The 27,500-nt window shown below is 45.6% G+C and overlaps 2 protein-coding genes across 3 annotated transcripts in view; one reads left to right on the forward strand and one right to left on the reverse strand.

Annotated features, from left to right (window-relative positions):
- Positions 1-18,245, reverse strand: part of tnfrsf19 (tumor necrosis factor receptor superfamily, member 19) — a 25,393-nt gene extending 7,148 nt beyond the window's left edge. The window contains exons 1-5 of one of the 2 annotated variants that reach the window (XM_031573934.2): positions 17,526-18,245; positions 15,901-15,988; positions 15,059-15,169; positions 6,995-7,173; positions 6,465-6,550 (exon numbers count right to left, since the gene is read on the reverse strand). In XM_031573934.2, the coding sequence (XP_031429794.1) occupies positions 6,465-6,550; positions 6,995-7,173; positions 15,059-15,169; positions 15,901-15,972 (448 nt within the window). In that variant the 5' untranslated portion in view covers positions 15,973-15,988; positions 17,526-18,245. Of the gene's footprint in view, positions 1-6,464; positions 6,551-6,994; positions 7,174-15,058; positions 15,170-15,900; positions 15,993-17,525 lie in introns of both variants that reach the window. The other variant, XM_031573933.2, reaches the window with a different exon arrangement.
- Positions 18,246-21,376: 3,131 nt separating this feature from the next.
- The window catches only part of sacs (sacsin molecular chaperone), a 35,067-nt gene continuing 28,943 nt past the window's right edge, over positions 21,377-27,500 (forward strand). Inside the window, 3 exon segments of the mRNA XM_031573935.2 lie at positions 21,377-21,694; positions 22,595-22,996; positions 24,492-24,642. Coding sequence (XP_031429795.1) covers positions 22,974-22,996; positions 24,492-24,642 — 174 coding nt within the window. The 5' untranslated portion in view covers positions 21,377-21,694; positions 22,595-22,973.

A 27,500-nucleotide genomic window follows, 5' to 3' on the forward strand; every position in this document is an offset into this window, starting at 1 on the left:
ACACACATGTCAACCACACCCCCATAGCCTTGGGCAGGGAGTTTCTGCTTTTTCCCAGGCTGCTGTGGCCCACTAGTATACGAACACACAGGCTGGTCTGCAGTGGACAAGGTACTCAGAGGTGACGATTAGACAGAGCTGAAATGGGCACTGGACTCTTATCTGGCCAACATGGAATAATGCTTTCATGGTTAAGAACTGAAAGAACAAAGCAATACTTTTGTCCAATGATACGCTAATCACACACGCACAGAAAATAATACGTTCTTCCAAGTTTTTGTCGGCTTAAATACAGTTGCCCACACGGCTCTGGAAAGGTTGTACCCTCTAAGTTAAGGGTGATGTTGTGCTAGTGTTTTCAGCACAAGTGCTAACAGTTAGATTAGACGGACAAAAGACTCTCAGAGACAGAGCAGTATAACAAAGACATAGTATATACTCAGCCCCGTGGCCATATCTTCATTCATAAACTTAATATTTTAATAATGGCTAGCCAAAGAACACTTCAAACGGCAGCTGCGAAGTTCAGTCATGGGTTGTGTGAATGCTAGCGGTCTGAACACACACAATGAAGAAACGACTGCTGCTCTATTGAAAAACAATATTGTGACAATTAACTTCGGCACAAAAAGCCCTATCGCACTACTAACATGTCTCTGTTTGAAGAGAGACAAGGAGAGAGAAGTGTGTTTGAATGGGACCTTCATTTTCTTGTTTGCTTTTAAGCCACATTAATCATAAAGCAAATTGGGGTTTGGCCTTTTTCAAACGCGAGAGCTGCTTTTGTCAGGCAGGGTAAACATTACTTTAGCTGTGAGGAGGGGTGGCGGTGAAGTCCTGCCAAAGCTGCTGATGGATAAAGGCATTTGTGTGTGCAAGCATCTGAGCACAGCTACAAAATGCACTTCGGAACAAATGTCTTTAAAACTGAGCTCTAACCATATTTGAGTTGAACAGGCAGAGCAGCGTTTGTTCCTTGTCTTTTCCCTCTTCAAATACGAGGAGTGGGAAGCGGGGCGAGGCGAGGAAGTGAGTGTTTCCAGGAGTGGAAAGGTAATATTATGTGTGCGGACCGACTCTGGAGCCATAACTCTGAGCTGAAATGGCAGCAGTGTTCCCTCGGAGGAGAGCATTAAGCCCCCATCCTGATCATATCCTTCCACACCGCCGTGCTATGACAGAATCGACTTAACAGATGTGAGCGAGAGAAGATACACCAGAGCCAGAGACTCAAGAGGGAGGGAGAGGGGGAGAGGGGGAGAGGGGGAGAGAGAGAGAGAGAGGGAGGGAGAGAGGGAAAGGGGGACAGAGAAGGAGAGAGAGAGAGAGAGGGAGGGAGAGAGGGAAAGGGGGAGAGAGAAGGAGAGAGAGAGAGGGAGGGAGAGAGAGGGAGGGAGAGAGGGAAAGGGGGAGAGAGAAGGAGAGAGAGAGAGAGGGAGGGAGAGAGAGGGAGAGAATGAGAGGGAGGGAGACGGAGAGAGAGAGAAAACAGCAGAGAAAGAGAGCAGGAGAAGGAGAGACATAAAAAGAAAGGGAGAGGAGGAGAAATAACAACGGAGAAATATTCACATGCCCAGAAACAGTTTTAACATTTTCATAAACAATTTTTATAAACATTAGGAACTCTTAAGAGCAAGATTAAAGGGACAGTGGGGTGGTTGTGGCATGGGAGAGAAATGGGCTGGGGTTTGCATGCTAACTAGCTAGCCCCAGTCCTTCCTCTCTCACAATACCCCTTTGTACCTCAAGAGGCGCTAGTGAATCAATGTAGCAAAAACAGCTACAGCTCAAAATCTTAATTATTTAAATCAAACCTACAGGGTCTGTTTGCCTCGACTAAGTTAATGTATATTCATCATCATATAAAAAACAATTGATGTTGATGGAGACAGTAATGGTACCCTAGCTATCTTACAATCTTTTAAATGTTTTAATGCTACATGTATACTTCAGGCTCCACCCCCTTGGCCAAACTTTTTATTCACTTCGCAAAGGGTGACGAGGTAGCGTTAGGGGTGTACAAACGTGGTAATACACTGCCCCCTTGGGGTGGGGAGTATGAAATAATTTAGCTTGCTAGCTGACAGCTAGTCAGGCCCTATACAGCCCCTTTAAACCGTTATGTCTTAACACCAGCAAATCTTCCCCTGCTATAAACCTTGACAACACACTCACTCACACACTCATACACACATACACACACACACAGGCACACATACATACATGCACACACACACACACACACACACACACACACACACACATACACGCACATATACACACACACAAATACACACACACACAAACGCACCTATACACACACACAAATACACACACACACCCACACACACACACACACACACGCACATATACACACACACACAGGCACGCACACAGGCACGCACACACGCACACGCACACGCACACACACACACACACACACACACACCACCTCTCGGTGCTCCCCTCTCTCTCTTATCTGCCCTGCACAGCTGCAGTAAACACAGACAAAGGGCTGCCCACTGAAAAGATCTCACCTGCTGATCTTATCGCCACACACTGCTCCATGTGCCAACAGACGGCCTCTTTTCAGAGCAGCGCTTTATGCTTTATCTGTGGGCCTGCCTGACTCAAAGCCACGGCCCTTGTGCTTGATGGAGCGAGAGAGATGAAGAGGGAGGGAGAGAGGGAAAGAGGGAGGGAAAGAGGGAGGGAAAGAGGGAGGAGAGAGAGTTGGAGAGAGAGAAAAAGTAGGAGAAATAGAGAGCGAAAGAAAGAAAGAAAGAAAGAAAGGGAGAAAAAACTAGAGAGAGAGAGAGAGGTCAACAGTGTCTGTGCTAGGGAGCCTGGCATTCCGGTCAGTGAAACTAATGGTAAATCCATCTCAGCACAGCCGTTCACACACACACACTCACACACACTCGTGCACACTCACTCTCTCGTTCCGTGTGAACTAACAATGCCTTGGCAGGGGCTGGCGGCTCTAGTTTTTTTGGCAAAGCTGCATGTTGTTGTTGTCGTCGTTGTTGTTGTTGTTGTTGTTGTTGTCATCCCTTGCTCAGAGTTTGCCAGGATGGCTATAAATGTTTTCTCTCTCTTAGTTCAGGGTTGACCACAATGATTTTATATGAAACATGGCGAAGGTTGAAAAAAGTTATTCACTTTAAAGTTTCACTTTAGTTTCCCACACAGTACTCCGGACCTGACTTATGTTTGTCTTGCCATGATATAAATAAACACTCTTTGAATACACTATAGCCATCAACACACACACACACACACACACACACACACAAACGAAAAGATGAGGTTGAAATCAATTACTCTGTTATTTCGTGAGTAGCTCTCTCGGGAGGTAATATGTTCGCTTCCTTACATATTAAAAACCCCAGCTGGCATCCTCTTAAGGACACATCCAGCTGTGACAACCCATCTGTCTTCCTGAATCCCCAGCAGTAACCTGAATGTAAGGACACATGACTTCCACAGATGTGCAGAGAGGAATGCAGCCGTACTCACTGGCTAGACCCACAGCGAGCGAGCAAGCATGCTGTTTTCCACCCATCTAAAACTATTCGCAGATGATCGCAAAGTGTCATGATATCAACGGCCAGGTCGTGAAATTATCATTAATCCACAAGCCTGGAGACTGCTTTAGGATGGAAACACACACACACACAAACACACACACACACACACACACACACACACACACACACACACATTCTTTCACTCTACTTGTGTCTCTCTCACACAATGTCTCTCAAACACACTCACAGAAGAGGTTGGAGGGGGACAAAAAGGTGTGTGATTCAAGTTAAGTGTGTGAAGTATGTTGTTTCGGTTGACACAGAACTGAAGCACAGGCCCTTACGCGCACACGCGCGCACACACACACACACACGCACGCACGCACACACACACACACACACACACACACACACACACACGCACGCACGCACGCATACACACACACACACACACACACGCGCACACACACACACGCACACACACGCTAGGCATTAATGTTGCAGTTGGCATTCATAAACCCCCTTCTGGTGTCACCCCAAAAAGGGGGACACATTCAGATTTACAGCCTCTCCCTGAAAAACCCCCTTCTGTCATGCCACACTGGGAGGGGGGAGGGGGTCATGCCACACTGGGGTACTCGGAGAAGTCCTCACAAAACAGTTTTGTGATTTGTTGCGATGTGGGACCCTTTAGGAACCACAAGACCCAGTAATCTCACAGACTCAGACTCAGTTGTAGTCAGGTGGTGTCAGGGGCAGTAGTGTTGCTGAGTTTGACGAACCAAGGAGTAAATATAATATCGTTGAGGAAGGCACAGGATATAATGTTTCTGTTCTGTAGTGATATTCAAATGAAAGAAAATGCAATCGAATTATGTATTAATGATGTATCAGATGTATAAGGAGTTGTGTTTATTTGAAATATTATGTAATGATACATTTCACCAGTGCCCTCTGAAAACTCCTCTGCAAATCTGCGTGTCAGCGGCCCACAGCGTTACGTAAAGCCGGCCGCAAAGCTACCAGGAAGTGGGCAGGTTAGCCGCAAAGCTAACAGGAAGTGGGCTGGTTAGCCGCAAAGCTAACAGGAAGTGGGCAGGTTAGCCGCAAAGCTAACAGGAAGTGGGCAGGTAAGCCGCAAAGCTAACAGGAAGTGGGGAGGTTATGTAAAAACAGTCGGAGGTTCCCCTCACAAGACGCCGCTGCCGTCACTCCTGCTCCTGCTCCGGCTCCGGCTCCGGCTCCTCACACAGTAGTGTGAGACCTGGCCATCACCCTCACCTCCTCTCTCCACAAACACACTTTCATTCATTCCTGTCTGTCACCCTCCCCTCCTCTCTCTCTTACCCTCTCTCTCTTTCATTCGCCCCTTACTCTCTCTTTCTCTCTCGCTCCCTTTCTCCCTTCTCTCTCTCTTTCTGCCTACCTCATTCAATCAACCCCCACCCTTTCAATCTGTCTACCCCTTTTACTCACCCTCTCCCTCTCCCTCTCTCCCCTCTCTCTCTCTCCTTCTCCCTCTCTCTCTAATTTAACCTCCCCCACTCTGTCTACCTCTTTCACCACCGAACCCCCCCCGCCCCCGTCCTGTGTCCTGCCAAATTTTCCTCGGAAACAGCCCCTGGCTACCCAACTTGCAGGAAGTCGCACTCAATTACCAAAAGGGCATAAGCCCCCTCCTGCAGCAGGTATCCGAGCCCAGCTATCACGAGTCCAGCGCCCCACAGCTCAATATCTCTCCTTCCCAGCGGAGGCTTGCCATCACGAGGTCCGTACCCCACAGCACTCCGTCTCTCTCAATCCCAGCGGAGGCCTGCTATCACGAGCTCAGCGCCCCACAGCTCTGCAGTCCGCAAGCCAGACTGGGGGAGGCCAATCAGTTCAATCTGTGGCCAGCCAAGACCACAAGAGGCCCTGCTAGTGGAGGCTAACCTCACAGACACACCAAAACCAACAACATCTCAGCAACCTTCTAACAGCGTTGCACTATGGGCACTGAGGAAGCAGCTGGAAGAGGGACGATGGTGGTGGTGTAGGTAAACAACACAGCCAGACGAGGCCCATACGGCCACATGAGGATGGCTAATGCTAGTGAGGATGGCTAATGCTAGATGCCTAATGGCTAATGCTAGTGCGAACACATGAGGATGGCTAATGCTAGTGAGGATGGCTAATTAATGCTAGTGCTGCCTCATTAGGATGGCTAATGCTAGTGCGAACACATGAGGATGGCTAATGAGGATGGCTAGTTCTGCCTCGGGTCGAGCCAGAACAAACGCGCTGGCAGGCTCTGACTGCGATCCCTTCGCTCTGTGTCTTGGCTCGTAAAGAGGAGCATTTATGTGTCTGTAAAAGCTCAGCGGGGCCACGCCACTGCGTCCAGCTCAGAGGGAAAAACGTCCCGGCCTGCGCTGGCCTGCGCTGAGGCTCGTGGGTCTGCTGCAGCCAGTCGGGGGGGGGGGGCTGTTGTTTTTACTGGAGGGGGGGTGGGTTGGTGTTACTGCCTCACAATGTCTTAAAACGTAATCTTCTGGTAGTAAATGTAATGGTTTTCGGACAGGCCAGTGGGGGTTTGTGTATGAGTGTGTAAAGTGAGTTTCATATGTGTGTGCGTCCTACAGTGAGGCTCATATCGAGCAGTCTAAATGGGTGTGTGTGTGTGTGTGGGTGGGTGTGGGTATGTGTGTGTGTGTGTGTGTGTGTGTGTGTGTGTGTGTGTGTGTTTGTTTGTTATGTTTGTATGTGTGTGTGTGTGTGTGTTTGTTATGTGTGTGTGTGTTTGTTTGTTATGTGTGTATGTGTGTGTGTGTTTGTTTGTTATGTGTGTGTGTGTGTGTGTGTGTGTGTGTGTGTGTGTGTGTGTGCGCGTGTGTGTGTGTGTGTGCGTGTGTGTGTGTGTGTGTGTGTGTGTGTGTGCGTGTGTGTAAGACTTACAATGTGGTTCATAGGGAGGAGGGGGGTCTCCACACTGAATGCACTCCATGTCTAGGAACCCACTCAGTTTGGTCTTCCTGTAGAACCTGAAACACACATGGCACAGTGAGATAAGTGTGTGTGTGTGTGTGTGTGTGTGTGTGTGTGTGTGTGTGTGTGTGTGTGTGTGTCTCTCAGAGGAAAAAAGCAATTACTCAGTTTAACATTTTAACACACAGGCGTACAAATGTATCACAATGCATGAGGGTGGCATAAAGTCATGTTTTGTGTTGTCTTGCTTTTGTTCAGTGCCGGCTTAAATGACTCGGCCGATATACAATGGACATGCACACAATTATCTGATGCAAACTGTTCTAGTGCATAACCTAGACATCTTGAAACTCAATCCACTGACTGCACATTAAACGGCAACTGATTAGGCCACTTCTGCAGTTAAATTGGGCTCTTGTTTCAAACGTTTAGCCTAAGGATGCTAGGGGCTCTCTGTGACCTCTCTGTGACCTCTGTGTGGCTGTGTGTAGGGCACCCACCCTGGCAGGCAGTCTCCGCAGACGGCGTTGCTGGTGGCGGAGCAGTTGCCCGTCTGGAAGCGGTTGATGAGGGCACAGTCCAGGCAGATCTTGCACTTCTGCAGGCCGCGGTCCTCTTTGAAGCGGTTGGCCCTGCAGGGCACGCATTGGGCATCCTCTCCGTAACCAAAGCCACATTCCTGCAGGGATTAGCACAAGATACCCCACCACTCAGTCACGGAGAGCACACAGAGAGAGGGAGGGAGAGAGAGGGAGAGAGAGAGAGGGAGAGAGAGAGAGGCATGAAGAGAAGGAGGGGAAGGAAGAAAGGAGGGGGGAAGAGAGAAAGAGAGAGAGAGAGAGAGAAAAGAACAAATGAATGCATGAAGGAGAGAGAGAAGGTGGGAGGGAAACGACAGAGGGAGGGTAGGAGAGGAGGGGGGGGGGTCTGGGGCAGGGCTCTGAAGAGTGCCAGTGTGGACTAACAAGAGAGCTGTGTAAAAATAATGATCCCTGGTGTGTGTGTGTGTGTGTGCGTGTGTGTGTGTGTGTGTGTGTGTGTGTGAGTGAGTGCGAACAAAGGCTGGCCTTTTTCTCCAAGAGTCCATCTTACATCGCCAATAATCTCTCTGACTCCCGCGGGGTCAATGTGTCGCCTTCCGCTCAGCCCTCGCAGAGAAGGGGCTCCATTTGAATGAGAAAGGCCCGCCATGATGTCCATTATTGTTTCATTGCTAGTTTATTGCCCGGCTCTTTTCTGTGCGCCTCTCGCCGCCCCTCTTTCTTCCCGGCTAAGTCAGTCCAGCGCGGCTTTAAAGAGAGCCTAGTGTGCAGATGCAGAGGCTCAGCCACACAGGGGGTACGCTTTTGAGGAGCTTCAGAAGACGGACAGAAAGACTCTCTGTGAAAACCCCAACTGTTTTTTTTTTCTTACCTCAAGAATTTGTGCACTTTAAGATGTCCAAACACTCCCCAAATCGTCTGAGAAAATACGACAGGCTTCTTTGTCATATTTTAATTTGAACTGAAATACTGGCCTCATCTAAATACCTCAAGAGCTCTTTTGGTGAAGGATTAGTATGTTTGAATTCATATTGGAGCAACCTACAACGTTTTTTGCTTAATCTCTCGTGACCATGAGGCATTTCTGTCATACACACACCACATCTCCACTGCACATGCCAATGTGAAGAGAGGCAATAGTGCAGTATGGCACTGGCTGCTTCATTTAAGGTCAAAACAACAAAACGAACTCCTCAGCCAAAAATCCCTCACGCAATGCATCTTGGGTAGACAGTGCAAAGAGGTAGCCGTGATATCAAGTTCAGGCTCGCACTGAATCCCCTCCAATCCTCGAAAACAATGGAGGACACACCCCAACACCCAACGCATTGTTCCTCTGAACACAGAGACGTCTCCTTTAAAGAGAAGAACTCGTCCTCAGCGATGGCTCCGTCTCGGAGCAGGCTGGGATCGGTTTCCTCTCGCACCCACGTGGCCCACGGGCGAGGGGTTAAGCAACGCAAACCGGGAGGAAAATGAGACGCTGTTCTCAGCGTGTTTCAGGTGAGAAGAAAAAACAGACGGAAAAGATTCCGGAGCGCTGCAGCCTTTGTGTGCGAAATGGGATATGGCATTAGATATTAACAATGCTTGTCCATCAGCGATATGTAATCATACACTGACAACCAACTCTCCACCATTCCAGGACAACAGAAAATTTGTTGAACATGTTCCAAAAAGCGGGTACACCCTTGAGGGAGGCTCTTTCATGAGGTCTCCATTTCTGGAATTGATTCGACTCGATAATACCTCATTCCCCCTAAACACTAGAACGCAATACTGAAGCAGACAAGCAGAAGGAGGCCTTTTACCATAGAATAGAGTAAGAATTTGGGCAAAAACGCAGACTCTGGACATTTCATCAACCTTAACTTCCTGCGATCATAGACCGTATCCAAGAGAGAGACAGCGAGAGAGAGAGAGAGAGAGAGAGAGAGAGAGAGGGAGAGAAAGACAGAGACAGACAGAAAGAGTGAGACAGAGCGAGACAGAGTGAGACAGAGAGAACGCACTGAGGAATGACATCACTCAGTGTATTGTCTCCTGCAGCTGCTGCCGCCGGCGTCCCTGTGTGAACCCCGTTGCCACGGTGCATTCCGCCGGCGCAGAGATGGATTATGGGAGCTCAGATATCATTAGTCTGAAGGTCAGCTTCAAACGGGAAGCTTCTCTCCTCGCCTGGGTACTGTTTCACAGCCTGGGCACACAGACACACACACACACACACACACACACACACACACACACACAGAGCAGAATGTGGGCACTATAGGATTATGTGAGTTAAGATGCCATGATGAGAGCTGGTGTGTGAGTGCTTATGGTGCATACTGGAAAGAGAATACTGTATACGTGTGTGTGTGTGTGTGTGTGTGTGTGTGTGTGTGTGTGTGTGTGTGTGTGTGTGTGTGTGTGCATTAGGTCTGTGGGTAATACACTGTGTCCTAGGCTGTGTAAGTGTTCCAAGTTTTTGTGTGGTTAAGTAGGAGCTGGAGTGGCTGAGAAAGAAAGAAAAGAGGAAGAGACGGAGAAGAAAGAGAGAGAGAGCGTGAAAGGGAAAGAGAGAGAGAGAGAAAGAGGGAGACAGAGAGAGAGAGAGAGAAAGGGCGAGAGATTAAGTAGCCACCAGACAGAAGTGAGACATTCAAGGAGGCCAAGCCGAGTGCAGACATTATTTTGGTCAGTTTCTCAGAGGAGAGAAGAGGACAGGAGAGTGTGTGTGTGAGTGTGGTGGGGGGGGGGGGGGGGCATGGAGAGAGCTTAGAGAAGGAGAGGAAAAAACAGGAGAGGAGAGGAGAAACCAGGAGAGAAGAGGACAGGAGAGGAGAGGAGAGGAGAAAACCGGAGAGGAGTGGAGAAAACAGGAGAGGAGAGGACATGAGAGGAGAGGAGAAACCAGGAGAGAAGAGGACAGGAGAGGAGAAGAGAAAACAGGAGAGAAGAGGACAGGAGAGGAGAGGAGAAAACAGGAGAGGAGTGGAGAAAACAGGAGAGGAGAGGACATGAGAGGAAAAGAGGTAAATCAAGGTGGAGAAGAGAGCAGGAAAAGACAGCAACAGAGAACAGAGGAGAGGAGAAGAAAAGAAAGGAGAACACAGGAGAGGACAGGAGAGGAGAGAAGAAAGGAGAGGAGAACACAGGAGAGGACAGGAGAGGAGAAGAAAGGAGAGGAGAACACAGAAGATGAGAGGAGAGGAGAAGAAAGGAGAGGAGAACACAGAAGAAGAGAGGAGAGGAGATCAGAGAGAGAGAAGAGTGATAGCTGCTGCTGAGACGGGGCAAAGCCCAGAGCCAAGAGCTGAAGGACAACAATGAGCTGAGGAATAAAGGACAGAACAGAACCTGGGCATGGTGGAGGACAACAAAGACACGAGACAAAAAGGAGGAATGAGCACCTCTCAGCTGGAGAGCCATCTCACCACTCGGGGAGGAGGAGGAGGAGGAGGAGGAGGAGAGAAAACGAGATAAAAGGGTAGAGAGGATGAACTAAAGAAAGAAAGAAAGGAAGGAAAAAAAGATGAGGAGAAAAAGATTATCAAGTGCAGATAAGGAGAGAAGATAGCCAAAGATGGTTCTGGTGACTACAAGTGAAAGCACACACACACAACAAACACACACAACACACAACACACACACACACACACACACACACACACACACACACACACACACACTCACACACACACACATACATACACGCACACACACACATGTGTGACTCATCTTTCTCACACCCAATCATACTCACGCACAGCCACATGCTACATGCTAACTTACATTCTCTCCTTTTTCCCGTATGGACTTAAAAAAGGGGGAACCTTGATACTACTCCAAGGTTCTTACGTTGTTTTCTGACTAATAATGCTATAATGTTTTCTGACAAATATCACAAAATAGATTCCTTGGAGAAAGGGATAGGGCATGACATATAATAATTGTAAGGGCGTACTCTGTGACATACAAAAAAAAATTGAATTGAATTGAATTTAATTGAATTGAATTGAATTGAATTGAATACTGTGAATCCAGTCTCTTGGCCTCTGTGATTGTCTCTAAACGTCAGTCTTTGTTTGTTCTCCGAGAAGAAGCCCTAGCCGTTACAGTCTGCCTCAGCTGAATGTACTGCGTGGGGTTGGGGCAGGATAAGCACAAGCCTCTATCGGCGAACAGCGATCTCGTTGAGAGCAAGCTCAGACATCCAACGCAACTCCCCTTGTGTTTCCCCCCCCCCCGCCCCTTGTCCGATTTCCAGATCGAGTTTTAGTGGGAAAGCCAAGCATAACAGCACAGGGGAACGAGAGCATGGGGTGAGATAACACTTCGGCATGTTCAGACACACTCCTCCGTCTCCGAGATTAGTCGGGACTCCACACGACGGGGCAGCCATGCTTTTTGGAAAATGGACAGCGCTGGTGAGGAAGAAAGCTCAGGAGAATGATGGACGGTAAACGATAAGAGGGCAGATGACCTTGAGATCACCTTGAGATCGATCACCTTGAGATCACCCTGACTAAGACTTCTCATCAGAGAGACAGTCCCAGAGGACTGTTTTCATAGCATTTGTGTTCTGCCGCAGTAAACTCTATCCTGCTCCTACACCTCTCTGCCAGTGTGTTCTCGTTTGGCGTAGGCGTAGGCGTAGGCATCAGCTAAAGCAGGGTTTGGTGAGTGCCGCTAGTCGATAGCTCGTAGCCTAAAGCAGGGTTTGGTGAGTGCCGCTAGTCGATAGCTCGTAGGCTAAATCTCGGAGCTGGCTGGGGAGAGGGAGACTAATAAAAGCAGCGAGACCCAGACTGATTGTGGCGTCATGTCTGTTACCATCGACACATGCGGGAACCACACAGGCAGGGATCTGGTCCAGATTCGAAAGACTCTGGGATCATATCGGATCAGATGAGGGTCACTTCCGTTCCAACAGGGTTGTGTGTATGTGTGTGTGTGTGTGTGTGTGTGTGTGTGTGTGTGTGTGTGTGTGTGTGTGTGTGTGTGTGTGAGAGAGAGAGAGAGAGAGAACTACAGACAGTTATATGTGTGTCTGCAAACTCACACATTCCATTCATATCACTATATTCCTAGGAGTTCTTAGCAGATACTCACAGGATGAGTGAAGGCCTGTGCTTCCTGTTTCCAACGATTCAGCTATACAGAACGGCTCCATATACTTCAGCTATACAGAACGGCTCCATATACTTCAGCTATACAGAACGGCTCCATATACTTCAGCGATACGGAACGGCTCTATATACTTCAGCTATACAGAACGGCTCCATATACTTCAGCTATACAGAACCGCTCCATATACTTCAGCTTTACGGAATCTATACAGGCCTTAATGCCCTCAGTACGCTCATTCAGTATATCCCAACAGTTTGTTCTTATATTAAGGATTATTACAGATTTTCCTTACTTACACCGGTATCAGAGGCCAAGCTTTTTAATCCCAAAAAAAGTTATATAAAAATGTGAGATTGTCAGGTACAAAGGGATTATGTGCTGTTGTCATTTGAGATGCGTTTTCTTTTTTTCAAAGGTTTAGTCTTGCTAAATGACCCCTGGTAATGGTTTAAAGGATGTAGACTCTAGATCTTCTCTCATTCAATCTTACACACACACACACATACCCCCCACACACACACACACACACACACACACTGACACACACATTTACATCTGAATTACATTTAAACAAGATCCCAGGGCTGTTTTGTTTTCTGCTCAAGTTTATGAAAGCCCTTTGTGAGATAACCTTAATCTGCAAATCTGCGCTGAATCGAGGGAGAGAGTGAGTGATTTAAGACCCAGCCATAACACCCTGAGACAAGCAGGGTCATCACGCGCCTTTCCCTCGGAGACGAACGCCCTCTTCCAGGTCACCGTTCAACAATGCAACAGAGAGCTTCTCGGCACACCGCCATCGCACTCTCACCCAAACATAAATCAAACCTAACCACGTCAAGGCAATTATTACAGTCGCAATTACACATGGGTCTGTGTGTATGTGTGTGTGTGTGTGTGTGTGTGTGTGTGTACTCTCCAATCCAGTGCATGCCTAATTATTGCCCTCATGGGCTTCTTGACTTGTTTAGGGGTTGAGAAACACACACCGCACCACAACACATATTTGGGGAGTAAAATCATGGCTGGCTGTGTGAGTCAGAGCACAATGTATGTTCTAGCCTCTTCTTTTGCAGGAGTGTGGAGAGAGATACGGATTAGTCCAATCAGGCCTTCCTTTAAGACAAAGAAAATGCCACTGTCCACTGTCTAGTAAATATGTTTTTTCCCCTTAATTGTTGATAAGGGGGGAGGGGAGACTTTTGATCAGAAGAGGGGTTTTGACAGGCCACTGTGTAGGAAACAGACCCCCCTGCTGTTTCGCTGAAGTCTGATTTCTCTCCTGTTCTCTATCACTTTCTTCTCTTCTGATCTTTTCTCTTCTTCTCCTCTCTTTCACTCCCTGGTGTTGCTCGACACAAACACTTAAATGTTAAAGGAAGCCAATTATTGACCATGACTTTAGGCCTTTCAGCATTCATTGACCGAATGAACAAAAAAGAGAAAGCCAACCCCCCCCCCCCCCCCCCCCCGCCCCCCCGCCCCCCGTCAGATGCACTGGAGCGTCTCGTCCATAAGTGCGTCTAGTGTGTACTAAGATAAAAGGCAGCCTAAAGAGGCCTAATGGAAACCTGTGTGCTCGACACATGTTTGCCAGGTTTTAATGCACAGCACAGCACGGCGGCCTCCCCCCCTTTCCTCTAGCTCACCTGAACAACACGTATGGGGTCTTAATGGGCCGTGTGCTTTTGAAATCAGCCTCTGGAAAGTACCCTCGAAAGAGCACTATAGCCGGTGGCGGCCGGCGTAATAAAACGAACCCACGCATCCTCCTCCGGGCCTACCGCGGTGTCTTCCTCACTAGGGAGACAATATCATGAAAATGGAATTTAGAGGTGGAAACTGGGGGGGTTGGGGGGTTCATGTCGCCTCGCAGAGGGTCGGAGGGTGAAGGTTTAAGTGATCAAAGCGTGACCAGACTTCTGCGATTTCTGAGACTCAGCCAGTCTTTTTTCTGCTCGTGAAAGAAGGGAAGTCATAAATAATTAGCCCAGACAGACCGTTCTAAACATCGCTATCTATTGTGTTTGAGGAACAAAGGCGGGTTTTTTTTTCGGAGCTGTCTTTTTTGGCTCTCAAGTAGGTTTTATCTTGTTCTGGGAGGAAGTCACGAATATTTTTTTTCTTTTCTTTTTTGAATCCTAAAGCGTCGGCTCCAGATTTATTAGCCTGGAACCATTTTTTTCCCCTTTTGGCTGAGGGGATGTTGAGGGGGCTTGGAAATAAACAGAACATCAAACATTCCTACTGATCACTATCAGGTTTGAACTATTCCAGAGCCGTCTTGTTAACTGGGCTTTTGGTTTTAGGTTTTTTTTTTTAGTTTCTGTCTCGACGGAGTTCTGCTCCATCTGCTACATGCGTGTGAGGAATCAAAGGCAAACAAATAAGGGGGGGCGTGGAGAGAATCGCTCCAAACAAACAAAACAACACTAAATGTATCACAGAGTCACTGTGGGGGGAAAAAAAATCAACTGAGCCAAACAAACAGGCAACAACAACGATCTAATGCCACGGGGCACCGCGCAAGAGCCAGAGTCGGCTAAAATGGTGTTAACTGGCGTGTTTCTCTGCCAAGAACTGGAAGAGTGAAGAAAAGAGGAATAAACCAAACACATCAGAAACTCTGACAGAGGTAATACACTAAGGTTAATCATCCTATCTACAACACCGCTCGGCTCACGCAACAACATAGCGACACCACAATGTGAATAATTCACTTGTGTGGCGTTTCAGTGAAACTTTATTTCATCAAAGAACTGACAGAACTAAGGTCAGGGATTTTGTTAAGTATCTCTGGGCCTCGGGAGAGGTCTTCTGAAACCCGTTACGCTTGTTTTCATGTCATAAATGCGCTCATGTTTCTGTCGTGTACAGTAGTGTGGAGGAAAAGAGGAATGGCCGAACCTTAGACAGCTCTTCTCCGGCGTCACACTGCTTGCAGGGCATGCAGTTGCCGAAGCGGTCCTTGTACTCCTGTTCTCTGCATTCCCTTGTCTCCTCTGCCAGTACGGGAACCTGAGAGGGACATAACATCTGATCAACGATGGTGTTTGGGATTCCTGCGTTTCATCGCTGCGCAGAAGTCGGGACCCATTCCAGACGGCATGAAAGGACATACAGAACATGAGTACAGTGTGTGTAAGCACACATAACACACACATAACACACACACACACAGACACACACACACACCTCCACATGCACACACACACACACATAACACTCACTCAACATACAAACACACACACACGCACACCTCCACACACACACACATAACACACACTCAACACGCACACACACACACACACCTCCACACGCACACACACACACATAACACACACTCAACATACAAATACACACACACGCACACCTCCACACCTCCACACACACACACACACATAACACACACTCAACATACGCACACACACACATTACACACACTCAACATACGCACACACGCACACCTCAGAAGGGAGAGACAGTGTGCACATCCACCCCAAGCTGGGCTCAGGTGCTGGAATCAGGAATCAGGAGTCAGGAAGGGGAATGCAGAGGAATGTCCACTCCGAGTTTGTGCTTCCAAACAAATAGAAACTTTGTTAAAGCAACGATTTGACCCTGTTTTGCTTGATGAAGAGTATAAACGTTTTTTTGGGGGGGGGGGGGGGGGGTCAGGGGGGGGGGGCACAACTCCGATGTGTGGACATTCCTCTTTGTTGGTGTGGTGTGAGGCAGAGGGAACTCACCATGGAGGGGAGCAGGAGCAGGAGCAGCTTCAGGAGCGGGAGCCAGGTGTGTGCGTCGAGGGAGGCAGCCATCTGGAACGACCCCTCGCTGGCTTTGAATTAAACACACACTCAGTATCACACTGAGAAACTAAATAAAACTTTTCATTATTATTTTTATTAAACAAAAAAAAAACGTTCTTATGGTGCTTTAGGAAAGTATGAGGTTGATTTGTGTAGGGGTTCTGGGATAATTAAGGGATTGGCTAGCACAGACTAATTTGCTTCCAGATTTAGTGCTCCCTAATGCACTTGAAGAGGAATTGGATGTTTCCAATGAGAAGTAAGGATTAATATGGGAATATGAAAATGAAATATAAGAATTTTGTTCTTTTATAGACTTTGTTATCTACAGCACAATTTGTGTGGGACAAAGAATTAAAAATGTCATTAACAAATGTCTTGTTTCTTGAGATATATTGCCCAACAATGTGCTCTATTAAACCATTAATGGTGATATCTGCCCAAGTGATTACTTCTAAACGTGCATGTGCCCAATTGAACATGCCATTTATTCCGTGCAGGATTAACCCCGTTTCTCTCAGCGGTATTTCATGTATTATGAGACTGACTTCTGCTGGAAGTAGTGGCTATGTTCGAACCTTTCTCTCACTGAACATGTTAGTGCATCTACATGTCATTATTAGCTTACCACCTTGTTTAACTATACCATTACGCGCTCAGGGGACCTCTGCCTTGTCCATATCGTAATCTTTAAAGAGGCTGACGAACCCTTTCCATCTCAGCAGCCCAGATTAATTAAGCACATTTTACCAACAAAGCTTGTTGACACACGCACACACACACACAGTTCTCAAACTGCACTAGAAAATTGTCTGCATAATTTACTTGCGACGCACTAATGTAAGCCTATTCGTAAGGACATTTCGGATGCAAGGATGATGTGGAACTGTATGGCTTTTCCAGTTTGTTTAGTGCATACTTGTTGTCTGGGACCGGCACTTCAAAGGCAAAGTTAACGAGTTGATATTGTTCCTACATGCCTTCCTAGCAGTCATCGAGTCTTTGCGTTTAAATGCCAGTCGCTCTGTACCGCCATGCAGGATAAACTTAACTTAATAATGTTGCTCACTCACACTGGCTTGAATCAGCGTAACTGTTCAGTAGAAACCTAATGTTCAATATGCACAAATAATCAACTGTACCTAAAACTTTAAAATCCCCGACTAATGAAGAAACAGACACGAATTATTTTGCCTTCTGTGAATGTCTAATGCCGGCAACCCGTAAAAGAGCTGTATTCACCGGTGCTGTTTCAAATAATTATAAAATCTTATGTAGTTGCCACGCGAAAGAAGCCCGATCTAACTCCAAAAAGATAGAGCCCATAGAAACGTGTTTGGTGCAAAAGGACAAACAACTTATGCTTGAGATGTGCGGTATGAGAACTATTTTAGAGGAGTGTTTGTCAACTTAAAAACTGTGATTGAACCGCATAACTTTGCAGCATTAACTTTAACATTAACTTAAGAGCCGTGCATTTTCAGCAAGGACTAGCCTATTTCAAATCATTAAGTCATGACAACTGTCAAACTCAGGGACTATTGTACGGGTTCTTGTCTTACCGATTTGTTTTATAAGTCCGGACTTCTCCTCTCTTTTGACTCCTTTTCTAAATATAAACGTTTTTGTTTATCTTCAAAGTCCTCTTCTTTGTTTATTCCCGCATTGCCCCGCAGAGTCGTTTCACTTGCTGTCCGTCCAGTCAGTCGGTTTCTGCAGCTCTGGACAATCCCCAAAGATGAGGACAAAGTCAGCGCCGAGATCAAAGGGAGGGATGGCTGCGATCTCACGCTTGTAATCTGATCTACGATCAGCATGTAGGTCCCTACATCAAAGCGCAGTCAAGTTCACCAAACACTCTCTTCACAAAAAAACAGCTTACTCCAAAAAATATTACAGTGGTCTCAATGCATATTACTTATGCAGTGCGTTTTGCTGTAACATACGCGAGAGCTGCAGTCAAGTCCGGCGTTTGATGTTCATTGTTCCGTTCAACAGGAAAAAGATCCGCCTTACTTCCACCAATGCACAGCCCTCAGTGTTCCCCGGGCGGTTTGCTGCGTTTGTGAAGCCCGGTTAGTGAAACATTGGGGCCGCGGTTGAACGCCCGGCGCTTCCCTCGGAACAGCCTTTCATCTTTCAACCAGCAGCAGACGCCTCTATACGTCACTCCATGCCCCGGGATTGGATGAAACGGCTGTCTGCAACCTTGGAGAGAAACTTTGTTTCACAATTTGATCAGCGTTGAAGTCCTTAGTTACAAGTGTGATCTGAATGTGCCACAGTTTAGCATTGGAATACTTGTGGGCCTATTTTTAATAAATGTGTCAGACTATTATGCAGAATATAACTATTTACAAATGTTGCTGAAGTTGAAAAGAAATAAAAAAAAATGGTGTCAATGTATAACCATTTGTACGTAAGGAATACACACACACACACACACACACACACACACACACATGTACAAGATGCACAGTGTGCGTAGTAACGTATTAACGACGTATTTAGTAGTAGGCTATTTAATAACTATTTAATGGCTATTTATTGTAGTACTGAAACTGAGAACGTGAAAATTCATAAAGAGCATGTCCAGGCATGTCCAGGCTGGTAGCCTTGAATCGGTGGACTTACGCCCTGCGGGTAGACGAGTAATATTCTCGGTAGGTAGGGTATGGTAGGTGACAAGATCCGGTCTGCTAATTTAGACCAAACACTGAGAAATGCAACCAGCCTACATATAAAATTAACTTTGTGAACACGCACTGATTGAATCAAATTAATTTCAGAAAGCAAATAATCTACTGAGTCATTTAGGATAACAATTCAGTATGGCCAAAAAAAATACCGATATTGTTTGTTAAAACTCATATAGGCCATATAACAAACTGGATTTCAATGTGGAAAATTGACAGTTCCAGTTCCTCTATACCTCACATACACATTTGCTTTTGATACAGCGATACCTATCCTAAACGATTGGGCGATGTCGCCACCTAGCGGCTTATGGCAAAAATAGCTTATGTTTGCTTTGACAGTGCATGAGTTACAAGCCTTTGTGCAACAAAATCCAGTATGTGGTGCAGTAACCTCAGAAATATAGATATGTTGTTAGATTAAATAGATAGATTAGATTAGATTGATTTTTCTTCAACTATTGGCTCTGAGTTTCATAACATTTCATGTGGCACAGTTCCACCTTTTGCTCATGGACTAAAGAATGATAATGGCTACATTTGTGTAAATATTGGTAATTATACAACATTTTAAAATAGTGTTCATTACACCACTTTGTTGCAGTATTTTGTTGTTATTTATTCATAGTGAGCTTCAACAAAAATCTACAGCACTACAGTGGAGCCCAATACAACTTTAGTTCTCTGTGAATTAAATAATTATCTGTTTAAAAAAAACCATACTCTCAACATATGATATAATATCTTATCATATATGTATCAACATGATATGACAGGTCCTGGGTTCATGAGGCTCGCCGGCAATCTCCTCTGACACTGAAGGATGGCTCTTATGAGGTGTGTCCTCTGATACTGAAGGATGGCTCTTATGAGATGTGTCCTCTGATACTGAAGGATGGCTCTTATGAGATGTGTCCTCTGATACTGAAGGATGGCTCTTATGAGATCTGCCACTGAAGGATGGCTCTTATGAGGTGTCTCTTCTGACACTGGAGGATGGCTCTTATGAGGTGTCTCCTCTGATACTGAAGGATGGCTCTTATGAGGTGTGTCCTCTGATACTGGAGGATGGCTCTTATGAGCAGTGATCTCCTCTGACACTGGAGGATGGCTCTTATAAGATCTGACACTGGAGGATGGCTCTTATGAGGTGTCTCTTCTGACACTGGAGGATGGCTCTTATAAGATCTGCCACTGGAGGATGGCTCTTATGAGGTGTCTCCTCTGACACTGGAGGATGGCTCTTATGAGGTGTGTCTTCTGATACTGAAGGATGGCTCTTATAAGATGTGTCCTCTGATACTGAAGGATGGCTCTTATGAGATCTGCCACTGAAGGATGGCTCTTATGAGCTGTCTTGTGTGAGCATTGATCTTCTCTGACACTAAAGGATGTCTCTTATGAGCTGTCTTGTGTGAGCAGTGATCTCCTCTGACACTGAAGGGTGGCTCTTATAAGATGTATTTTGTGAGCAGTACTGGCAAAGGCCACAGACAATAATTCCTGTTATGTACTTTGCCAGTAGACATAGCTGACTTACACGCAAGCCATATGGTTGCACTGAATCAGTCTATATGTACTATAAACTAAGCATGCTATTGAAGGAGGCAAATGGGGAGACAAAGTAAGACATTTCATTTGATGTATTACCCTGAGTTATCTGTATGTTATTGGTGTGTTAAATCATCCTTGTGTTAATTACCGCTGTATTATTAAATTCTAATTTACTTCATATAGTATAGTAGATTTGTACAGTGTGCAGTGCAGTGTTTTACCTATCTCATTGTGTGTGTTTATGTACGTTATGTGTATTTTTTTTGTCATTTGTGAATTGCTGCTGCCACACTGAAGTTTCCCATATGGTATGAATAAAGTACTCTATCTATCTATCTATCTATCTATCTATCTATCTATCTATCTATCTATCTATCTATCGATCGATCTATCTATATATCTATTATAACACAGAGGAACTGCTGCATATGTCTAATGTTCTGTGGTCACTAACTGCTACATTCCCTCTGGATACTTACACCTGATGACTAGCTCATTCATGACTGACCTTTGAACTTGCAATCATCATGAGCAAATGTATGTGGGCAAGGGTATGAATAAACACATCAGTTTTTTTTACCCTTTGTAAAAGACTGTATATTTATTATCACGGGTTAAAAACACATTTCAACAATAAAAGTACCAGAAACTTTGATTAGGCACAATTGAACGATAATAACGTGATCTATGTTGTTTTTCCCCTCAATGTAATAAACTATTACTTTAGATCTCTAGTTCTTAGGCATCCTTAGAAATTGCCTGGACCCATTGCTCATAAATGCTGAGGAGAAGACAGCGAATCTGGCTTTGGTATTTCCCTCGGGCTCTCCTGAGACTTCCCTCAAAGCCCTCAACTCCGTCTCCAAGGTTTCATGGACCAGCTCAAGAGCCGAGATGTCCCTCACGGATTCACCACGGTTCCCTCGCCAACCGTCACGGTGTAATTCCTCTGTAAACAACTTAGTATGAATCAAAGTGACAGTGAAAGACGGGATGTTTTGTTCTAACCAATTTCCCGATAAGCTACAACATAAAAATATTGGGGGTACAGAGTATTGGGTCACAGCCAATCGCATGGAAACTAATAGAGAATATGTTTTTAAAATATGCGCTGTTTAAAATACACATTAACTAAACACAATGCGTATGTGTGATCATGACAGTGGACGGGGGTGTTGTGTGCGCATAACTCTACTCGGCTGCAGCTTTAAGACAGCATGCATGCCGCGATGATGCCCGCAGTCCTGAACTTGTTCTGAGGTGCTGAGAACGCGTCAATTCATCAATCATAATTACATTTTTGACCTGTTAGACTCAAGCAGGCTTTACACTCAACGCACATTTCACGTTTGAAGCTCCCGGAAGCACAGGCTCTACTCTAATACCAAGGGGTGTCGCATGATCCACAAGGTGGGAAGGGGGAGCAAGGAGAACGGCCCGCACTTTGGCAGAGGGATGCCGCGCCAGAGACGCAGGCAACGGTGAGACCATCGCTATCGATTTACTGCGGCAGCTGATGTTACAGTCTGTTCTACAATGCATGACCGGCTGTGATTATGGGGTGTTTAAGACGAAACATTCACAAATTCATGCCAGACTTGCGTGCATTTGTATTTGTAAGCTGTTGATTAGCTTGGAATACATAAATTAAACTGTAAACAGTGTGTAAAAAAAAACAACAACAACAACAGCCCTGCACACAGTGAATCGTGCATGTTGCCCTCTAGAAAACTGAAGTGATTAGACAACGGTAAAGAGCTGGAAATCCTTGACTGAGGTTAGATGATGTCATTGTCCAACGTTGCACTTCCTACTGCACCACACGAAGAATGACTACACAAATAAAGCATAGGTGATTTCCCATAGCCGACAGCCTGATTTAACAATAACGACTAGACTATCAAAGGAGTTAGGTAAACAGGCTATGGAACAGAGAGGAGAAATTAATAGACTAGCCTAAATGTAAAAATATTTTCTCGATCTAGAGGTAGGCTATATAGTCTCAAAATGAAGAATAATTATCCTAATAATCAGATGGCTTAATGTAAGTAACAGCCTATGCCCTATTTTAACCGAGTTTACCCTCAGTGAGTATAAAATAATTATTAGTGTTTTGTGCAGTGGGCAGGTGCAAGTGCAGGCGCGACTACTGTAGGCTGGGACATGTGGTAGCCCACTGCATCATGCATATTTGATACAATCGCCTACAACTACCGACATTCATTGCGGTTCCTTAGCCTACCATTCGCTCAGGAGCCGCAGTGAATAGGCTACCTCATATGATATAGATACATTAGACGCAAAATAGCCTTTGAAGGAATTACCACGAGGGAAAACAGCAATGTAACGGCTAACATGTATTCTATTTTTATCACTTACAGGAACAGGCAAATCATCTGAATCACCGCTGGCTGGACTTCTTTCAGAGGAGTGCCAAAAAACACATGACTGAATATACAGCGGATAACTTACAAAGCCGCAGCAGTACATTGTGGGAGGCGGGTCTTGGAGGAAAATACTTTCAAATAAAGCCTATTACAGCAGTACCATGGGCTGATTCTCGTAGATCCGAAGGAGTTGAATAACAAAACAAACACAAATGAAGAGGAACAGGACCCGGTAGCATTCTAGCAGATAACGGTTTGCATGGTGCACTAGACAGCTGATTTTTCGGGTGGAGAGTGCCTGCGTTTTATGCAGTTGAAACCACACGAATGAATGCTGTACTTGGATACATAGGGAGATAGCGGCTGAGGAGCCATGGCAGCCAGTGGAGATCTTTGGTAAGTTTAAATAAGTTCATATGGAATCCATTTTGAAGTACGAATTTGCAGCCTGAATCTTCATAAGCTTTTGCTAATGGACTGTCACCAGAACCGTGTTGAGGTCACCAGCCGGTTATTAGTATGAAATGTTGGTGTGAAACGAACGTCAAATAACGGCAACGTGTAGTCACACCACACATCATCACTGACGCTGAAATCTTTTGTCACTCAGCAACTCTCTTGAAGTCTTTATGTGTGACAGCTCTGAAACATCTGTGATTTCGTAAACGACCAAATTGTCTTCTCTTAAAATGACACTGTAGTCTGAATGATTAGTGAAATGTATATGTGCTGTGTAAATTCAGAAAAACGATTAGATGGTTTTCGGGTGACAGTCGTGCAGTTTTCATGAACCCTATCCCCAGAAAGCCCCGCCCTTCTTTGAAGTACGCCGTGAAGGTCCGGCTACTTTTGGGGTGTCCCGCTAAGGGACAGCGTTTCTCTCGGCTGCCCATTGTTTTTTAACGGTGATGCACTAAGCACTACAACTGATTCATAGCTTCATTCGTCTCCAATGGCGTGGGCCTGGATTACCAACTAGACATCACCATACATCATAAGATAAGTGCAGCACCTTGTAGGTAATTGGTGTCTGGCATCCATTTGACACGATGCGTTCGGTTCAAATGGCCTATTGCTTTCGCAGTATACCGCTAACTATGAGACAATTCGGCTGTCTGCGTTTTGTTTTGCGCAGCACTTTTGGGATTTCCTCTTTGGCAGAGGCTGGTAGCCAAAATGCCAAAGTGGCACAACTGCGCTAAAAGATGAACCACATCACTGAAAGTATGAATTTAGTTCCGCAAATAAAGGGTTAAGAGGAGAATGTTGACATAGAAACAATGCTGATACTGTTTATAACATTTAGTGTGTCTGTGTGTATTAGTAGCAGTGTGTAGCTGTAACGCAGCATCCTGAAGCATGTAAACAAATGCACACAAATTACGCAAATAAGATGACTAACACTGATTATGAGAAACGGAGTCTTTTTACCATGCAGTTAGAAGTACATTATTGCTGTGTGTCCAGAAGCATTCTTAATTTTCTGACGACAAAACCAATATGGTGCACCTGTAGCAGTCCTATATATTGTCTCAAACTGAGGTAGAGGGTATAATGTTGCAACCTGAAAAAGATGTGTTGCGATGTGTTCCTATGCAAAAGATTGTGCAGGATAAGGTGAGGAATATAGACTTCTGTGCAGAATTGACCTGTACCAGAAAAGAGATTATTGTAATATAATAACAATATAATTACAATAATTGCAATATTTACAAAAAGGAATGCAATATGTATAATAATAGAATTAAAACAGCACATAGCATAAGCATATGCCATTTTACATGTTCAGTAGTGCATTTTTTGTCCGTGACACAATCCACAACTTCAGTTTCGCACAGAACATCAGCTCTCTACTCACAGCTGTTTTTGTGTGTGTGTGTATGTTTTTCAGGTTGCCACGGGTGACAGTATGTCACGAGTACCTGGGCAGCAGGGTCTTCCGAGTGCCTGGGGCCACAGCCGTGGGCCACATCAAGGAGCTGGTCACCGAGGAGACGGGCCTGCCTGTGTCGGAGCAGCGCCTGCTGCAGGACGGGCGGCCGGTAGGTGACGCCTAAACCCGAGCCGCCAGCATGGAGGAAGTGGGGCAGTTGGGGGGGGGGGGGTCAGAGGTCAACGTGATTTACATTCACATTCACACAGGCATTTATTGATTTAGCAGATGCTTTTATCCACAGCGACTTACATTACAGATACGCACTTTCATTAGGGTGTACGTTCCCTGGGTATTGAACCCATGACGTTGGTAGCGTTTACAGTCTGCTCTACCAGGCAGCGCTACAGGACTGGAAGAACAGGAATCAGTGGCAGCCAATATGGCAGAGGAGGCTTGTTTTGTTTTGTTTTGTATCAAATCTTTTCTGCAGGCTCTGTCTTTCTCCCCTTCTCCGTGGTCTATTAGTTCTGTCTGTTGTGACACTGGAGCAAAAAGCTTGTTTTTTGGAGACTGAACACAAGCTATCACTGATGCCCAGCTAAACCTTTTGTAGGCTTATTGGGCTGCATAATCGGCCATAACAAAGTGATTTAGAGGCTGTGTGGCAGCCGGGCCTGGGTAAAATGTTGCCCATTGTGTGGTTATTTGCAGCCTGGCCAAGGGTGAGAACTCATGACAGGCAAGTCTGCGCTGTTCAGCACTCTGTTTGCTGCTGTGGGTCAGCCGACTTTGTTTTCTTCCCATCACATGTCTTCAAACACAGCCAGCCTAATAGAGAATGAGGGGTGACAAACTGGCCTGATACCTCCAGCTCTCTGACGTCTGAATTCAAACACACTCTGCCATATAGAGAATGAGGGGTGATTAACTGGCCCGATACCTCCAGCTCTCTGACGTCTGAATTCAAACACAGCCAGCCTAATAGAGAATGAGGGGTGACAAACTGGCCCGATACCTCCAGCTCTCTGACGTTTGTCTTCAAACACAGTCTCCCTAATAGAGAATAGGGGTGACAAACTGGCCTGATACCTCCAGCTCTCTGACGTCTGAATTCAAACACACTTTGCCTTATAGAGAATGAGGGGTGACAAACTGGCCCGATACCTCCAGCTCTCTGACGTGTGTCTGAATTAGCTTATTTCAAGAAGTTGGAGACTTAACTTGATCTGTATTTTACAGTTGTAAAGCACAGCAAGGCCTAGTGAAGTGTTCTCCTGTTCCTCGTTTGCCTAATACAGAGGAGAAAGAGACCAATCTTCAACCCTCTGTTGTTGTTTTTTAACGAGCTTCATGCAGAGGTGGCCAACACAGAGGCAGGGACACATTATTTGACTGCTGTAAAGTAGTGGAGTGGTGATGAAGGCCTAATAATGAAATGTGTGATTTGTGTTTCAGTATCATTCACAAAAGAGAATAAAGATTATAACACAGTTAATGGGAATAATGTCTTATATGAGAATAATGTCTTATATGGGAACAGTGAAGCTGTAAGCACAAGCTCTCACTGCTAGTCAGAAACAAACAAACTGCCACTGGCTCTAATGGCGTATGTGTGTAGTTATGCCTTGGAATCGAGGTTATTTTAGAAGACTGCCTTTTATTTTCACGGAAAATCCATACCGCAGGCTTAGAAGAAATAGCGGAGAACAAACTGTGTGATGAGAAGGATAATTGCACATTCGACCAATTTCTGCTTTATCACAGTGTCAGTTGGGTTGGATCAATGAACCCTGTTTTAATTGAGTGGGCTTTCAAATGGTGAACTGCTATATGATCTGAAAGATGTGAAATGGAGGCCATTTGGGCTTAGTGCTACACATGTGCACTGTCATCTGTTAAGTAGCTTCTTCAACCCCGCGCTCTCCCCATAGATAACTTCTTTTTGGGGCTGTAGATTGGATGTCTAATCCAGGCAGTGAAAGGAAGTCCACAATCCAGAGTTGTTTTAATGTTTTTTTTTTTATTATGATTATTATTATTATTATTATTTGAGCATTTTCATTGTGATTCAATCCAGTGCGATTCCCCTGCTGCTAAGAAAGACAATAATACAAAATAAATAATAAATGCATTTTGGAGTGCAGACTCCACTACACTGTCATCTTTGTCCTACTATGACTTTGAGTCTACTTCTCAATGTGTTCAGACAGATTTATGTACCATTTGAAGCATTCTAGAAGCATTGAAGCATTCTAGAAGACATTGTCTAAGGTCAGACAGACTCCGCGAGGTGTTTGCTCATAGATGTGAACGTCACTAACTCATAACAGGCTCTTAGCTGCGAGCTTGTCTACAGCTGTTTGACCACAATATTGTCACTGGCATAGTGACTCGTGTCCTGACAAAGCCCTCTTTGAGATGTGTGTGCTGTTCTTTTGTTGCTGTGAAGGAGAAGGAGGGAACGAGCGTGTGGTGATTCAGAAGCAGACTAGTTGCCAAGGCTGGGTCTTTAGTTTTCTAGTAGAAAGACGTATTCTTTTTTTTCTTTCATTCTTCATTTTTATGGTCTACAGTGGGGTTATTTTTTAAACATTATTTGCAACATTCCTGCAGTCTTTAGGAAATAATGGGTATCTGTGAGCGAGAAAAATTAGGATTAGGATAAAGGTGGAGCAGTGAAGGTTTAAAACCCAAAGTAGGGATAGTATAATGAAACGACAGAACGTGTTTTTAATGATCAGCCGAATCAATGAGCCTGCAGTCAATTCCTCAGGATGAAACAGGACCCAGGGAGCCAGACACACTCCTGCCATTCTTCTTCTTCTCATAACATTACTGTTAGCGTTAGCGACGGCCACAGCTGAGTCATGGCCGTTTATTTGGTGTGTTTACCCCATGGGTGGGCTGCTGTTCCCCTCACTGACCCTTGTGGATGGTGTCTGTGTGTGTCTGAAGCTGGTGTGTGTGTATGTGTGTGTGTGTGTGTGTGTGTGTGTGTGTGTGTGTGTGCGGGGGTTGGGAGGG

Source organism: Clupea harengus, chromosome 9, assembly GCF_900700415.2.
Source record: "Clupea harengus chromosome 9, Ch_v2.0.2, whole genome shotgun sequence".
Taxonomy (NCBI): domain Eukaryota; kingdom Metazoa; phylum Chordata; class Actinopteri; order Clupeiformes; family Clupeidae; genus Clupea; species Clupea harengus.